Source organism: Sturnira hondurensis, unplaced genomic scaffold, assembly GCF_014824575.4.
Source record: "Sturnira hondurensis isolate 20B ecotype Veracruz unplaced genomic scaffold, ASM1482457v3 Scaffold0010428, whole genome shotgun sequence".
NCBI lineage: Eukaryota > Metazoa > Chordata > Mammalia > Chiroptera > Phyllostomidae > Sturnira > Sturnira hondurensis.
This window is the reverse complement of record NW_028083059.1, coordinates 22,664,657-22,682,821: the sequence shown is the minus strand read 5'-3', so window position 1 is coordinate 22,682,821 and position 18,165 is coordinate 22,664,657. Positions and strand designations below refer to the sequence as shown.

The following is an 18,165-nucleotide window of genomic DNA, read 5'->3' as shown; positions in this document are numbered from 1 at the left end:
ATGAATTTATGGCTGATCATAAATTAATTTTAGTGCTAAAGATGTAATAGAGACACAGCAAGATGCCACTTTATCATGGTATTTTACTGCTCAGTAACATTTGAGCAACAACTTAATATCCTGGACGCAGTTCTTTAACAGCTTGAATAAATTTGAGGGTTACCTTTGCCTTTCAGCAATTTTAAATCTGAGAAATTTGGAAAGATTGAAATGTAAACACAAATAAATTTGGCTATGTGGCATAGATTTATTTTTTATTAAATGTTTAAGTATGTGTTGATTATGTTCGGGGAGATAACATGTCAAATTCGAATGGATTGCTTTTAATTCATAAACATTCTCTATATGAGCTGTTTTACCTAGTGTCATTTTAAAGTTTGCATTACATTAACATTTATAAAAGAAAACCAGTTAGTACAAAAAAGGCTTACCATGTAATTCATGAACCAATCTTTTCCAATAGTTTATGTGTGTGTGTGTGTGTGTGTAAGTTTACATAAATCTGCAGCTCATTCTTGATGTTTACCCCTAAAGAATGGAAAAGAATGGCGGCTACAGCGAGGTGAATTGCCCACCATGGCCAAATCTCTGTGGTGCACATCTCTTCCACTCTGAAGTCAACGACTTAGTTTCTTCACTCTTACAGAGAGTAGGAAGGAAAAGTGTTCTTTGTATAGTCAGAAACCATCTCTTCCATTGCTATTCTCTCTTCCCATAGAAGGGGAGCAAACGTTGGGGGAAACTTTATGAATGGCTGCAGTTTCCGAAGGCATGGCAAGGATTGTTAACCGTTGAGATAAATTCAGAGCAAGGACACAAAGGCAGGAAAGTAGTTACTTTGTTTAGGGCTTAGCAAATTTGCATCTGGAAATCTTCACCCGGAGGGACTGGCCATCACAGGGAGATGAACAGGGTGTTTTTGACAAAGGCAAGCTAAACTTTCTGTTAAGATATCTCACATGGTGTCGTCTCTGTAGTGACACTGCTGTGGTGTAGGAGTTTTCCTAAGTTTTACTTGTTTAGAGACTAAATATGTCAAAATCCTAAATCTTCAGGATAGAACCACACATCAAGCCAACTCGAACAGACAAAAAAAAATTTTTAAATGGCCCCAACAGTTTCTTAGTTATAGTTGAGAAAGGAGAATTTTTAAAAGAGGGGAGGGGCTTTGTACATAAATACAGGTAAGTTTGGACAGAGAAGTAAGAAAAAGTAAGTTGTCACTTAATGTGTCATTGCATAGTATAAATAAGATATTAATAAATATCAATGTTCAAGTTATTGAAGCATAGTGAAGGCACATATAAATTAATATATTAGTTTCTCCTTTTGGGAGAAACTTTTTCTCTGAAAAAGCATCACTGCTTTCTCCATTGTTTAATAATCTACCAGAGTTGGCTATATTTCTTATTTTATGTTTTCTAGAAGTTCTTGTAAGCACATTATTTCTGTAACTAAAAGACAGTAATTGCTAGGAAATTATATATGAAATAGAATCATATTTAGAATTTATAGTGAATAATGAAAATATTGAAGACATTTAATTTAATATGCCTGATGTTTATTGGAGTTTCTACTGTGCAGTGGTCCTATACATGAGAAATGAAGATAAGTAAGAGATAGTTCCAAATCTCCAGAGTGTCATTGTTCAGTAGACGTAATATATGCATATACAACAAACTGTAGTTTGCAGAGGCCTGATAGGCTACTGTACAAATACTGTTTGAAAAACACAGAGAGCAGAGAGATCAATTCTCCTTTAGACAGAGTTGAAAGTGAGGTGGAATCTGGGTGATATAAGAGATGATATTGATTTGGAGTTTAAAAGTTTGTCAGTGGCTAACAGAGTTAGCAACAGTCCAGAAGTGTATAAGTAATGTTACATAGGGGAGGCAGCGGGACTACAAGGGTTATAGGAAGTTGGATTGGAAAGGTGGGCTGGGCTAGATACGGAAGGATCTCAGATAGCTGTGTTTAGTGTTTGGATGTGGCATTGACAAACTAGGTAAACCTTTGAACAGAGGAACACACATGTGATAAATGTTTCAGAAAATTAATTCAGAGAGCAATGAGAAAGACAGAGGGACAAGAAGGAATTCAGCTAGGAATGAAATTGAAGGTGAGGAAAAGGAGACCCTTGCTTGGAGAGTGAGTTTCAAGTGGCTGACACAGATGTACGCACAGATGGTTAGTCGACATTTAGAAACACAGGAAACCGAGGGACCCGGACTGAGCCTTCACAGGTTTCAAAACTCTGCTCAGTTGTAGGATTTCATATTCTCTGGTGATCACTGACTGAATCACTTTGATTTTTTTCTTATCTACTGTAACATTATGATATTGCAAAGTGTATTGCACCGTTTCTCCTTTCATTTTGGGCTGTTGGTCCTTGACTTGTGATTATTAACTCAGAAATTGTTCTCTCGGAGGAGGCTTGGTTGCTGGTGTTATCTTGGCTTCCTTTCAGTGGCCCGTGTCAAGGGAATTTGTTTTGAAAGTAAAAAGTGTATCTTTGTGCTTTGGGCAAATAGAATCAAAACTCTATCTTTTTCTGCTACACTTAACACCCTTTTAACTTCCCACATCCTTCTAACCCCTCTGGTTTCTGTTTTCTCCGTCTTGAAAGTGCATGGACCCGTGTTATTGTATTCTGGCCCCTGGACTAAAAGTACAAATGCTTTCTCATGGCAACATTCCTAACTATACTTTTGTCTCTTAAATATTAAAGAAAAGCAGAAAAATCTATGGCACTTGACTTTAATCTCTTTTATTTAAATGCATATTTTATTTATAAATCTTAAGTTAGTTTTTTATAAGTATCTTATCACTTGTCTTTTAAAAAATGTAGAATTAGCAACATTTGGTACTTTACTACATTATAAATTCATGGTATGTGAACATAAATAAATATTGTAATGTTACTTGTATTGTGTAATAGATGTGGTTCTCAGTGTGCTTAGTCTAAGAAAATATATAAATTTGTAAAACACAATGAAAAATTAAGAATAAAAATAATTTCTCAGTATTTTCATGTTTTGCAGCTCTTTACATATAAAGCTGAATTTTTCTCCTCTATTGCCATGTTTCATTGTGCATACAAATCCATATTAATGCCACTGATATTTTTCATAGTGGTTAACTTTCTAAAATAAAGATTAGCATTAAAGGGAAAACTGGAGTTAATGCAAAAGCAAATGAAGCATACTGAGCTTTGAAATTATTAGAACTTTTCAAGTATATATTTTTCTTATCTAAGTCATATCTATTTTTCTAAGTCTATTTATTCTGGTATTATTTATACATTTTTGTTAATGAATGTTTACTATTTCCTGCATAATTAAATTTTTACTTTAAAATCTTGAAATAATTCTAGCCTTTTACAATGTATAAATATAGACTTCATGCAAATTATCATTAGAGTTTGCAATAAATTCAAAATACATTCACACTGTTTCTTCAACTGAGTTCTTGATACATTTACTTTAAATACACTAAAAAGTGTTCTCTGAATTGTAGACATAAAATATACATAGCAGTTTCCTTTTGGGAAATGATCATGAACTAACTTTAACAATGTAAGACTGGAACTATACAGAACATATTTTGTTCATGTATTTGCAAACAGATACAATTTGAATGAGCTTCCTTCTTCTGCAGTAGGAATGCTTAAAACATGAGTGATGCTTGCATGTAGCTAATGACATCAGCTGATTCAGGTTTGTCTTAGGGAAGACTGAGGAGTTGAGGCAACCTTCTTGTTTGTTAGCATAGTGTGTGCAGACAGGTGAGTTCTCCTGTATCTACAACTCACTAGACAACTACATTTGTTTTTAGGTTCAATGGTAAATGGATGGGGCTCTGCATCTGATGAGGATCGTAACTTTTCTAGTCGTAGATCTAGTGTAGGTAGCTCCTCAGATGGCTCCATCTTTGCCAGCGGCAGTTTTGCACAAGCACTGGTGGCAGCAGCAGATAAGGCTGGTTTTAGGCTGGAAGGAACCAGACTTACAAGAACAGGTTGGTAGACGCCGACTCAACGCTCTTTGCATGAGTCTTGTCCTTTGGACACTCAGCTGTTTCTCTCCTGTCCTTTCTCCTCGGTGAGTCTGACTGAAGGGATTTCTTTAGTATGCATGAACACAGTTTGGATTTTCATTGCCAGAACTCTCTTCTGATGCCAGTTTTTCAGATGGGCTCCTACTCAACACTCTCTAGCCTTTATTTTTCTTTTCCTTCATAGTTCTGCTGATTAATTGGAGTGTGCTTCCTTTTAATATTCCAGCAAAGCTGCACCTAAGATTGTCATTAAATTTTCAATAACTCACACTTTGCAAGATCCTCACAGAATCGATAATATGCCCAGGGATTAAAATTATTCAGCTTTTATCTCCATTACTTTCCTTTGCACTGTTTCTTTTTGCAAATGCATTTTCTGGGAAGGCTTTCTCAGCATGGGGTGAACGGATGTAAGGCTGTCAGTCTAACAGTCCAAATGGGTGGTAGATTATTAGTTGTTGGCTGCTAAAATTTTAATCCAATAATTTATCATTTGTTTTAAAAGATGCTAATAAAAGATACACCCACTGCATTTGCAATTTGGAAAAAAATGATGACTACATGTGTGTTGCTCTTCAATGTTGTCCAACTTTGGCTTCTGATAATAATAAGTCATAATGTAAAAGACCAATTATGTAATTTTCCACATATCCGATCATTCCTCCAAATAAATGTGGGATTCACTCTAGTAAGAGATCTACAAGTTGCCATCATTTGTTTTACTGGAACAAAATAACTTTGGCATGATTCGTATTATTATATGACTATACACTTCTTAAATATGTATATATAACATGTTTCTAATATATGAATTAAACTTAGCTACCTTACAAAAAACTAATGTTCTAAATCCATTTTTTGAAATTTTAATAGGACTCAAATAATAAATTAAGGAAAAACAATTTTGACCCTTCACTAAACTCTCAGGTTATAAAATTGATTCTTGCAATATTTTTTGAAATACATATCATCAATATTTTCTTTGAGTATGCATTAGGTATCTTCAAATGAAGTAAAAAGATTTTCCAAGCATTGCAGAGGTTTATTTTTTATATAGCATCCAGACTAAAATATGTTGTAATATAATGGTTATTTGAATTTTCTTGCTTTATAAAGCATTAAGTCAGAAACTTTATGTTGCCTGAGTGTTTTTGTGACATAGCTATAAACAGAGCAGTAAGAAAGTGCAATGAAACTAATAAATTAGAAGGCGTAAGTGCATTTCTTGCATGTATGCTAATAGCTAATAAAACACTAAGCAATATTATGTCGCACAGACTTAAGAAAATGTAACTACATACAATAATTTTGTATGAAATGAAAACATGCACAAGAAAATATATACATGCACATAAAACAGCCCTCTCTTACCATAATAAATATGATATTAAAATTAAAAGATATTGAAAATTTATTAGCTAACCTTTTTCCCAGAATAAATTAACCTGCACATGTACACTAAGCTACAAGAAAAGAACATAGCTCATTTCATTTTTCAGAGAATTTGGAGTCTGCTCAGATACACAATTATTTACCAGAAAACACCTATTGAACTTTGCACACATGAGCTGGTTTTGAACTGCTCTGTGTCGTATGCTGTACACCACTGTTATTGAGTTTCTGCTGAAAGAGGCTCTCGTTGTGTACGTATAGGGGAGGAGGTCGGTTTGATAATGTGCCTGAGCGGCTCTTCCATGTAAAAATCAGATGCTATTACTACAGGGCATTTTTCTGTCCTCAAAGAGAGTTCGTGGGACTGCAAAGGTGAAATTGGATTCAACACCTAAGACAGCACATAATATTTCTGAAATAGCTTCTTTAATTTTAAGATGTAAAAGCTGCATGAATTTACAAGTACCTATTAAAATACTACTAAGATTATCAAGGTTAAATAAAAATATTATATAGTGTCAAGTTTTGGGGTGGAGGGTTTGTTTAATATTCATTTGTTTTAGTTTCCAGTGGGTAGTGTGTTGGTTATCAAAAACTGGACAAGATATGTGCAACAGGCAATATATTTTTCTATGGAGATGCACCAGTATTTGGTATCTTCAAATGGCATCTGTAGGCAAGTTTCCAGGTTAGTAGGAACAGAGAAATATAACAGACAGAATCAGTGTCTTCAAGTAACATTCTGTATGCCCCATTCCCCCCACCTTTTTTTTTAGGCAAAGCCTTTACCTCTTCTCAAAGACCTCGACCAACTAGCCCATTTTCTACTGACAGTAACACCAGTGCAGCCCTGAGTCAAAGTCAGAGGCCTAGGCCGACTAAAAAACACAAGGGAGGGCGAATGGACCAACAACCAGCATTGCCTCATCGAAGGGAAGGAATTTCAGATGGTAGGTTTGATTCCTTCTCTCTTGTCTCCTCTCTGAAGAAACACTCTGTGCCACCATTGACTTAGGTGAAAGTAGCTGTGGGAGGTTAGCTATTGCCTCCTTACATAACAAGGCAGAAATCCTGGCAATACCGTCTGAAGCAAAACACCCTCTTTCTCAACAATCTGGAATTATGTCTATATTACCAAGCCCCAGGAAATAGATGCCGTACCACTTTTCAATGTTGATTTTTCCGCCTTGCTGGCATTATCTCCTATGGGATTAGGGGGAAAAAACCTAAGTAGCATATGCTAAATTGTTGGAACATTTCTTAGATTAGAGTAAGCTATCTTAGATGCTATTTTACTTCTGGAAAAGACTATGATTTGCAATTTGGTAGATTTTTAGTTTTGTGAATTCTAGGGCAAAAAGCCTGCTGCAGATCATGGAGCTGATGGGTTAGCAAACTTTTCCTGCGACGTCCAGATAATAACTAATTTTGGCTTTAGCAGGACATACATTCGACAGTGCCATTTATGCAACAGTGCAGCTGTAGAGAAGAGTTAATGAATCAGTGTGAGTGATTTCCAATAAAACTTTATTGACAAAACAAGCAGCTGCTGAGTCTGTGCAAGGGTTCAGTTTGTTGATCCATTTCAACCCTTTTTATTTATATATAGTATCCATCTTTGAGTATTTGCTTAACATTTCTACCTTTAAGAAACACCATAGAACATTCCCTTATTCTATAATGAGTAATTCGTAAGTTCTACAATGCAGGAATTATTTTCCATCTATTCAACCCAATTCTTATATATTTGAACATAGAGATAAAAATATTTATTCTGAAGTTTTATTCTGAAGAATATGTAAAATATATTATGCCTAATGTAACATTAGACCCAAAGGTTAATTTTTTCCCCCTTCTCAACACTGTTCCCAGCAAGCACACAGACTTGATCTTGAGATAAGTTTTACTAATCATCAAAAGGATGATTCTAGCTGGGTTGCATATCAGACCATCTGAGGAGCTCTTAAAATATATCCCAGAGATTCTGACTTAATTGTTCTGGGGTGAAAAGCAGTTATGGGCATTTTTAAAGCTCCACGGGTTAATCTAATGTAAAATAGGCTTTGAGAAGCTATGAACAAGTCCTTAGCACTCATCTCAGTCTCTGAGGCTTAGTTGGAAAAGTACTATTTGTTCTTTATTAGTTTTGGTGGGAAGAAGGGTGTCTCACAGCTTTGTGTGTGCTTTCTATCATCATCTAATGTTAAGATTTTAAAGCCAAAGAACACTTGTTTCAAGAGCTGCCAGGTTTATTTATCTATCCTGCTTACTTCGATATCATTGGGAAATATTTCTATGGAATATGAGGGTAAGGGTACAACTGAGATTTTGATTCTCTGTAAATGGGTTTCCTGTGGTGAGGAAAAATGCTCGCCGCTGCCTTTCAACCTCAGATGCTACGAGTTGCAAGCTTAAAGCAGTCTATAGTGTTGATCTTATTCTCTCTGAATAAGGACTATTCTCACTGCTATGCTAACTGCAAATCTCAGAATTTATGTAATTTCCCTGCTATGAAAGTCAGAAAAGAGAAAAAAATTCAGGTGTGTGTTTTTATGGGGAGTTTTTCTTAATCTCTTGAAGGTCATATCCAGAATATGTGCAAGACATAATTTATAAATCAAAATAAAAATAGAAAGCTCTCTTCTTTCTTCCTAGAACACTTTTCTTGGAAGCTTTTTTAGAATGTCTGGTTAAAGCAAACTACGTCCTTGTCAAAGCATGATCAATATATCGCTTAGCTTCCTAAAACAACAAATAGCTTCTTAACTTTTCCAATCTGCCAGCATTCCAAAAAGAAGCTATGAGTTATGTGTCCTGAGTGAATACATTTTAGAAGTAGCGATGTTGCAGAGGAGATGTTGGCTCACTTGTATTCCTGAGTGTTTGACCCAGAGACATTTTAGCTATGACACAAGGACGTTTATTTTGTACGGCATCCCACAAGTTATCTTTAGTGATGTTGGTATTTTTCAACAAATATATATATGTAAGAGTATTTATATGCTATAAATCCATGTATCAGTAATGATTTTATACTATTTGTACCTAAAACCCAACTGTTCCTTTTGGAAAGGTTGTTGTTTCACACTTAACATATAGACATTTTAAACTAAAACACTTACATTACTTATTATAGTGTTTCATGAGTTTAATCATCAGAGTCATTATTTCTAGCTGCTATACCAAACAACTTCCATCCCTCAGTGGCTTAGCACAGTAAGCTTGTTTCTCACAGACAAATATTTGATAAAGATCATATGACTCTCCTCTAAGTAGGGATGTAAGGAGCGATGCTTCTTCATTGTGGGTATACCATTATTGTCAAGATGGAACCTTTGTGGTTTCTGAGAGAGGAGAAGTCAGAACATGAGTTATTCACTTGGGAGGCTCTTTGGCCAGGCCAGCAACTGTCACAAATCACTTCTCTTATTTCTTTGGCAAGAACTTTGTCACATGGCATCAAACTGACTTACTGGAGTAGAGAAGTAATCTTTCTGTATGTTCACTAAGAGGAATTGGGAATGGTGGGAAGTGTCAGTCTCTGTTCCAAAGCCTCTGCAAACACCAACACACATATTAAGGAACGCTCTTTACCCCTGGATAAAGTCTCTCCTAAGCAGGCATTGCTCAATCCACATCTCCCATTCCATTTGCATAAGCCCAAGAGTACCCTTTCAAGTCAATACATTGACCAATGCTGAACAAAAAAGGGAGAACGAGTTGTTCTCTATTTATCAACCTTTTTCCCTAGATCTCCTTCCAAACTGGCCCCACCTCCTCATTCCAAAAATGCCATTTAGATAAGGGGCTCTTTCACAGACTAGCTTTGACCATTAAGCAAATTTCTTTCTTTATTGAACTATTCACTCAAATATATGTTGAGCTCACACCAAGTGATAGTCAACCAACAGACAAAATTCTCTGCCCTTCTGGAGCTTACATTCTGATGAGAGAAGATAGAAAAAGATTAACAGAAATATATAGGTGAAAATTTAAAAGTATGCAAAATAGTAGTAAGTATCATGGAGAAAATGTATAGCATGGAATCTGAGAAATACAAAGGTAGGGGGGACATCTTTTAAGTACAATGCTCAGAAAAGACCTTCCCGAGTACATGACGTTTGAGAAAAGACTGGAAGATTATAAGGAAAAGATCAGTGATGATAGGTGAGGAAAAGTCATTTCAGGAAATGAGAACAGTGAGTGGAAGCCTGCAGCTTATTTGATACAGAGCAAGAGGAGCAGTGTGACTGAAACAAAGGGAGCAACAAAATAGAATGTGAAATCAGACAAGTAAATGAGGGCCAGAATGTGTAGGACCTTTACACTTCTATAATGACCTTGGCTCTTGCTTTGAATGGGAAGCCACTGGAGGTGCCTATTAAGGCTAGAGAAGTGACATGATCTTACTTTTGTTGTTATAAAAATGTCACTCTCCCTGATTTGTTGAGATAGACTGAATGTGCTTCTATGTGAAATAGCAGAAACCACTTAGGAGGTGGTAGGAGTTATAGAGAGATTAGACGCTGGTGGTTCACACCAAGGTAGACTCAATGGAAGCAATGAGAAAGGTTGAATTCTGGGTGTAGTTCAGAGGTAGAGCCCACAGGCTTTGTTAATAAAATGAACACAGGCTATAAAGCAGGGAAGTGAAAGACTACACCAAAGTGTTGACAAACTTACAGAATAGAATTGCTGCTAATTGAGATGAGGAACTCAGTATAGTAACTAGAAAGGAAGCATATATTGTAGAGGAAGATCTAGAAGCTCAAGTTGGGTGTGTGAAATTTGAGAGGCCTACCAAACACATAAATCTAACTATTCAGTGGGTTTGGTTATATGAGCCAGGAGTACATGGGAGGCGAGACTCAGGCTAGAGATATGTAATTTTTTCATGCCTCTCTCTTTTATTAACCCCCCCAAAAAGAGGATAATAATGGCACATATATCATTGAACTGTTGTGTGCCTGACAATAGCAAATCCTAAGCAAGCTGGTAAGAGAACCTGTAGCAAATTGATTTAGTTAAAATGAATCAACCTAGAAATGAATAATAAATTTAATTTAAGTAAATATATTTGATTGCATACATTTATTTTTTTTCCACAGCCATTCTCAATTCCATCTTTTTTTCCAATTTGTTGATTTCAGTGTGTATGTAATGTTCTTTCTTTTTAGAATATACAGACTCCAAGTATATTAATTATGTAGCTGTATAATTTCAGGTTAAATTAAATAGTAATCAGAAATTTAGCTGGCATAAGCAGATTCCATTTGGGCCACTGTAAATATAAGCTGCTCTGATGGAGAATAAAAATCAATGACAAGATATGCTGTTTTGGAAAAAATTACAATAACCTCTCTCCTACTAGCAGTCTTGCATCTAATAACTCAAATAAAATAATTAATTTGCATTTATAATAATACATATTGAAGGAAGTCAATTTTGAATACAAAGGAAATACCAGAGTCTTTGGTGGATTATTCAACAAACAGATATCTCAATATTAGATTAGCTCTTCCTTTTAGAAGGAAGGTTTCAAATGCAACTTGGTCCTCCCAGACAGAAACCCTGTCCCCTTCAATAATCAGTGCTTCATAATCGAACAAGAGGATATACTAAGAGACGAAAACGCCACTCCAACATGGGCGCTTCCTGGGCAGATGCTTAGTAGATCATTGCCCTCAGTTCGGTGGAGGGAGGGCAATATCATTTTGCTAAAAACCCAGAGTATAAAGTTTCTTAAGAAAGTTTTTAAAAGGAGCAGCCTACCTGCCCTTAAAAAAACTTTCTTTTGTCCAAAAAATTATACTTTTCTCTTTTAAATTTTACCGACAATATTGTTAGAAACAAGAGCACAATTACAAAAATAGTATGAGAAATAAATACCTATATTACATACAATATCCTTTATAATAAAATAAATGTTCATATTATATATGATATTTCTTTTTATGAACAAATAATATAATAGTGGTAGTCTAAGAATGAACAAAGACATTTTAATTAGCATGCTAGAAAAATATAAAAGAAAATAATCTAAAACTCTTTAACGGGCTTAGAGTTTCAAATACTTCAGCAAGGTAATTTCAGAAATAATGTAATAGTGTAACTGTAACAGAACAAGTATCTTACTTAAGGAAACATGAAAGAAGGGACAATGATATCACAGTTGAAGACATTAAAAATATAAAGATGATCTGAAGAGCTAATAAAAGGAAAGTGAAAAATTAGCTGAGTCTTTGAACTTTTTTTATTTTTTCGTTTGTGATATTTAATTTCAAGAGCTTTTCAGAAAAATTATCTATGCCACTGCATCTCAGATATTCATGATACAGTGTCTGCTCTGACACCATGAAGCATATTCTACCTGTACTCTGAACACTGGTTATTACATATTAAAATTAATACATTGGAAGAGTATTACATATTAGTTGTAAGTCATTAGCTAACTCATGAAACGAATAGCTAGCATTGGTTGTCAGGCAGAATGTTAATTGCATTTCACAAATGTTAGCTTAAGCCTATGACTATTACTAAATGTGCCACATACATGGGTACAGGCAGTCATATGTTGCATATGATACGGCATATAATTCTTAATTTCCCAAGGGCAAAATTTTCTATGGAGATTGGCAGGATAGCTTTTATTCTTCCCAGAGCCTTTTGTTAACACAGCTGCTAGAACTTCTAGTCATTTTGTGTTGTGGGATTTCTACTTTGGGAAGTGGGGATGGACAATGGATTAAATATGGAGAAACCGTAAATGGCCCTTGATACCTCATATATGAGCCTCAATGTGCAATTGAAAACACTTTACACATATAATAATTGAATAAAATTAGTTGATTTTATTTTAGAGACGCTGTGCTCAAAAGATAGCAAAGAGATCAATAATGTGCATTTTGGATGTAAACAATTGGGCTTTCCCCCACCCCCCAAAAATACCTTTTACTTGGGTGATAACTTGAGCAAGGCAGGGGTTTTTTCTTCATCTTGAACTAAAACCTGTATTTTTCATTACATTTTAGTGCATTCTAAACATTATTCAAAATTTTTAGATCTTCCACCACCACCAGACCCCCCTCCTGGTCAGGGTTTAAGACAGCAAATAGGCCCGAGCCAGCATACTGGTAACGTGGAAAACTCAACAGAGAGAAAAGGAAGCTCTCTGGAGAGACAAGCAGCATCCAACTTAGAAGACACAAAGAGCTCATTGGATTGTCCAGCTAGAACATCCCTAGACTGGCAGCGACAAACCCAGGAATGGATTAACTCCACAGAACGCCAAGAAGATATACGGAAAGCCCTACACAAACAAGGTGTTGGACCAGGTGTGTTCTGCACAGTCCCAAGAAAGTGTGGACTTTTACCATTTTTTTCCCCACCAGGTATTTTAGAAGTGGCAGTTGTTTAAGGGCATCTGAAAAATGTTTGCCTTGAAACCACTAACCGAATTGGATTTCCACAGCAGAGCACACCAGCACTTCCCTTAAGGCTCATCCCAATGGGGATTGTTCCTCAAGTTACCTCTGCCTGGAATCTCTGAGCCCAGAGACCTAAAACCTCCATCTGTGGCACTCAGGAGACGATTTGATTTCTTTGCCTTTTAATGTTTATACTGAGTACTTCTAAGACTGTAAAATTTCATCTTCAGTGTCAGTTTCAACTCTGCCTTCAACCAATTTGTTCATTTTGACTGAGGTACTAGTCATTTTGAAAGGAGAACTCACTTCAGTCAAATTGCTGAATTAATTGAAATAACAGTTACAAATAAATGCCCAGTCACAGAATCCTCACGTTAGACGAGGTTAAGCTGGGTCTACACTTTCTCCAGATGATTACATTTAGTTGACAACAATTTAATGGGGAATGTTCTCATTTATAAATCAAGCTTCCTAGAAATATCACAAAATAAATTTCATGATTCATTTTTGGGTGTTTTTTTGGGGGGAGTTGTTGAGCCCATTACAGAAATGCATTTTCTGGTATATTTCTTCTTACGTCAGGATTTCTTAAGTATTAAAACACACACACAAAGTCACATACAGACAGAACATTTGAAAGAGTGTTGTTATGCATTCATTTATTCATTTGGACTGAATCAATTCTAGGTATGTCCCCTACCCATGCATTTGCAATGATTATATTTTGTCACAACTTCGTTTTAGAAATACAATTTATGCAATGGCCTAAAAATGACAACATTAATGTCTAGGTTTAACGAAACATTTAAGAAGGTTTGTCATTAAGACTATGAGAGAAGAATCATGTGATCCTTGTCATTAAAGATTATCTGAGGAAAAAAATTCTAAATTCAGTCAGCAGTTTTTTTAGTCATCTAACCACAGTAATGATGGCCAATATCTGGAAAGAAAGAAGAAAAGGGGGTGGGGGGGGTGGATGGGAGAAAGAAGAGAAGGAAAGAGGAAAAGAAGGAAGGGGGGGAGAGGAGAAAGGAAGAATAAAAAGGAAAACATTTTGAAGTACTAACTATTTAGTTATGCACATCATGAGTTATTTTTAGAGAGATGATGCATAAAGAGAAGAGACATTATTTATTAAAATGTATGAGTTTCTCTTTTTTCTGTTGAGGAAGAAGACAGGCTTTCAAATGATGTATTTCTGTTCCAAGAAACAACAAAAATTTAAGAAGCCTATTTTAACCTCAAGTGTATAGTTCTTTATATAAATTGAGGAAAATGTCACCGTAATTTAAAACCAAGACCCTGCTTCTTTTCAATCTTAATGGAAACATTAAATGGGAGCCTCCATTGAACCCCAGAAATTGTTCTCAGAAATGCTTTAGTTAAACAATAAGATGCATTGTATGCAGGTCTCTTTATAATATCTTTAAACTTTGCAAATGATATATAACATTGTGTATGTATTCCAGTATTTCTTTTCATTTAATTCTGCTTCAGTTCCTATTGTAGGAAATGTTGCCTGCACATAGAAATACCTTTTAATCCGGGGTCCTTATTAAATTTTATATTTCTTAATTTTCCTAAAAAGCAAAATGGCCAAATAGCCTACTTTGAGCTAAGTATTTAAAGTTAAGTTTGTGTTGCCAACATGCTGCTGTTCGACTTAGCCCCCTGTGTTTCTTTTCTTTCTTTTTGTTTCCAGAGGAGACCTTGGTGCCCTACAGCAAGCCCAGCTTCCCGTCGCCAGGAGGCCATAGCTCCTCAGGAACAGCTTCTTCTAAAGGATCCACCGGGCCTAGGAAAGCTGAGGCCTTGAGGGGTGGCCACCAGCGCAATGCCAGTGACCTTCTTGACATAGGCTATATGGGCTCCAATAGTCAAGGACAGTTGACAGGTGAATTATGTAAGTGCTTTGGGAGCTTTCAAAGTCTATGGTGTTCTAGAGAGAATACTGGGGTAACCGTGTAGGGGAGGAAAAAGTTTCCGCAACCTTCTCGGGGTCCCTGGCTGGGTCTGAAAATGAAACTGGTCTAAATTAACATAAAAAAGAATATACGTTTTATTCATTTTTTACACATACATGGAAACCTTCACAAGAAGATGAAGACCCAAAGAAGTGACAAGAGGATGAAACTTTTCTACTTTTTAGACAAAGAAACAATAAACATGTAAGGAATTGACAAGACAAAGGGGTTTGAACTGGGGTAGTAAATGGTGAAGTAAATGGGATGATAAGGATTACTTTTTCAAGGCTTGTGTGTACAGGTTTCTCAGCCCCAACTATTATGATAGGAATGGTCCTTTCCCTGGGCACAGGGAGGGAAGCTGTCCACTGCAGTATCATGAGCTGTTTGAGGGAAGATGGGTAAAAGGGGAGGTCAGAGTGGCCTTCCTTGCTTCTGCTGTATCTTATACCTCATTCAGCTGAAGGTATTCAGTGTGCCAAGGTGCCGTATGTGGGCAGTACGTCCTGACCCCTATCAATAACATTGCCACAATAAAAAAATCAGAACAGCAGGAAACTTGCTCTACTATGAGAATTGATCATTTTTTTTGAGCAGGTTTGGCCATAACTTAGACCATTGCTGTTACAATAGCCAGTGAAATGAACGTGTCCTCTATTTCAAATTTGGTTGTATGATTAAAAATCATCTTAATTTCAGCTCTTTGATAGTTTTAAAGAATCTCCTTAGGAATTCATTTTTTTTTCATTTGGGGAATCAACCTTGAAAAGTTGAGTTTTGATTTTAGCTAATTTTTAATATTTTGATTATTACAACATAACTTAAAAATAAAGTTTTCTTTTTAAATAAGGAACTGACATTTTTATTTACTATAACTAATCTATTTTCTAAATATAAAATACTAGGCAACAGAGAAAGATAGAATGCTATAGTATGTCACAGTAAAAAGCATTGAACTCTTGTTGATTTCATCAGGAAAGTTACCAGTTGTACTATTCAATATCAGAATTACAGTTGCTGAATATAATCAACTGCTTCTATAAAATAGTTTAAAAACACTGCTGAGGAGCAGCCCTGGGTTCCAATCTCCTCAACTGCTTACTTAGTTAAGTAAGAAGAGAAAGTAAATTACTTTCCTAATCTTTTTTTCTTATCTAAAAAATCACATTATTATTATGCTCAAATGGGCAACTGGTAGATGACATGGGATAGTAAAAACTAAAAGTACTGTGAAAACTAAATTATTTATTGATGTTAGTTATGGCCTATTACTAATCAGATTATTAATAAGCTATATTTATCATTTTAATTTGTTTCATGACTACTTGGATTTTTCTTAAACCTTTATTTTAAAATAATTACAGACTCACGAAAGTGCAAAACTAGCTCTTAGTGGATTCTAAATCTCCAAATTCTACAGTATTTCTTTTGTCCTCCTTCCCATCTCATTCAAGTAAAATTTCTTAAATTCACAAACACACAGAATCTATTTGATGATTTTATCCTCATTTCCTATCTGTTCACTTTGGTTTTTGGTATGCTAGTCACAATTGTCAAATACTTGATTCAAGCGCAAACTTACTCCCTATGTGTTTTTTCTCTTTATAGAGTAACTGAGAGGAGACGTGCAAAGCTGCTCTGAAGGACCATCAGGTCTGAACTCATGGAAGTGACGACACTAAACAGTGCAATGAACAATTTCCTTATTTATGTACTATTAAAAGAACTGTAAATGCAATGTAAAGACACACAGCCACACATATCCCACAGATATTTTACTTGTGTTCTTCTCTTAAGTACACCACCCACCTTAACTCTTTCTTGTCAGGAGTATACAAAAAAAGAAAGAAAACAAAGCTCGCCCTCCAGGAAGAAATGGATTTTCCTCTGTATATAATTTCTTTTGTGCATTGCTATGCAAGCTCACTCTTTTTAGCTCTGTTCATATTATTGTCTGTTCCTATTGGTCTATTGTACTATATGTGAATTAATAGGCTGTGGTGCCATATATTAACTTTTAATTGTGTAACTTTTATGTTTAAATTTTGCACTGCAATTTTATTTGGTGATAAGCACAAATCTCTACTCCTCGTGACATGAAGAAAAAGACTGAATGTGAAGGGAGTTTCTGTACTGTAAGCCAGGTTGGATGATGCTGGTTGGAACCAATCACGCTAGATGGTGTTCAGTTGGGGTATAGAAATAGGAAGATGTGAAGGAGAGTGATGTTGGTGAAGTCTTCTTTGAACATCAGGAACTGAGTCAATAAAAAAAGCAGAAAAGTAGCTTTTACTATTGACGAAAGCATGGGTCAAAAGAAGGAAGTTTTAGTCTTAAGACTGAATAGGCGTTAAAATATACAGGTAGCAAAGATGTACTAAACTTGCTTTAAGAAATAATAAGGAAATTAAAGTTCTATTTAGAATCAATTTTACCTGTTGTTGTAATTGACCCATCCGAGAATTACAACAAGCAAAAGGAAATTAAGATGTTTCACAAGAGCTGTATTTATATAATCTTTTTTAAAAAGCATTTTCTGAATTGCCATAATTAATCTCTCCAACTCATTAAGTCAGAATATAATATGATGTTCCCCAAGGAAACAAACCAAATGAACTCTAGAATATCCAGCAAATATTTAAAGAGACAGTTTATTATCAGAACATACTCGGACTGCTCCAAGATAAAAAAACTCTACCACAGCATCATGTTTCATCTTTCTAATACATGTACAGTGTACACTAGAGGGTAGAGCTGCATCACTTCAAGTCATGACTTTTAGAAAATAATGCAGTCTATATGCAACTTTGCGTTTTATTTGAAGAAGTGAAGTTTATGCCACCAACTATGTAGCCAGACTGTAAGTGCTTAAAAAGCAGTGCTCAGAGTATGTTCAATTCACAGTAAGTAGACTTATTGGCATAAGTATTTTATGGTACACTCTCAGAAATTGGCTACCAACTAAAATATGTTTGACCCATTTTGAATGAGTAAATTGACAAGGAAAATTGAAAAGAAGAAAAATGCATGTTTATACACTTTTTAAATAAAACCAAACCTCATAAATGGACATTAACAACAGTGTCCTGCCTCATTTGTTTTCACGACTTTGAGAACAAGAATTTCCTGAACATCAGTCATGGATGGTCAAAATGAGTATGACTTTTAAATACGTTAGCTACTGTACATGTATAGTAAGTCAAGTAGAGGAGAACCTTCCGGAAATTTCTACTTGTGACATTTTCCCATGTGCTGCCTACACAATTGTAATTTCTGTCTCTAGTTATATTTTCTTATCTTATTCCTATGACTTGTCCAGTAGTTGA

General features: G+C 35.4%; 1 protein-coding gene across 5 annotated transcripts in view; it reads left to right on the top strand.

Annotated features, from left to right (window-relative positions):
* ROBO2 (roundabout guidance receptor 2) overlaps nucleotides 1-17,875 on the top strand; it is a 1,307,581-nt gene extending 1,289,706 nt beyond the window's left edge. For 2 of the 5 annotated variants that reach the window (XM_037059034.1, XM_037059033.1), the window contains exons 25-27: nucleotides 6,225-6,398; nucleotides 14,578-14,778; nucleotides 16,448-17,875. In XM_037059034.1, coding sequence (XP_036914929.1) covers nucleotides 6,225-6,398; nucleotides 14,578-14,778; nucleotides 16,448-16,449 — 377 coding nt within the window. In that variant the 3' untranslated portion in view covers nucleotides 16,450-17,875. Of the gene's footprint in view, nucleotides 1-3,834; nucleotides 4,018-6,224; nucleotides 6,399-12,509; nucleotides 12,783-14,577; nucleotides 14,779-16,447 lie in introns of all 5 variants that reach the window. The other 3 variants (XM_037059031.1, XM_037059032.1, XM_037059035.1) reach the window with 3 other exon arrangements.
* Nucleotides 17,876-18,165: the final 290 nt, after the last annotated feature.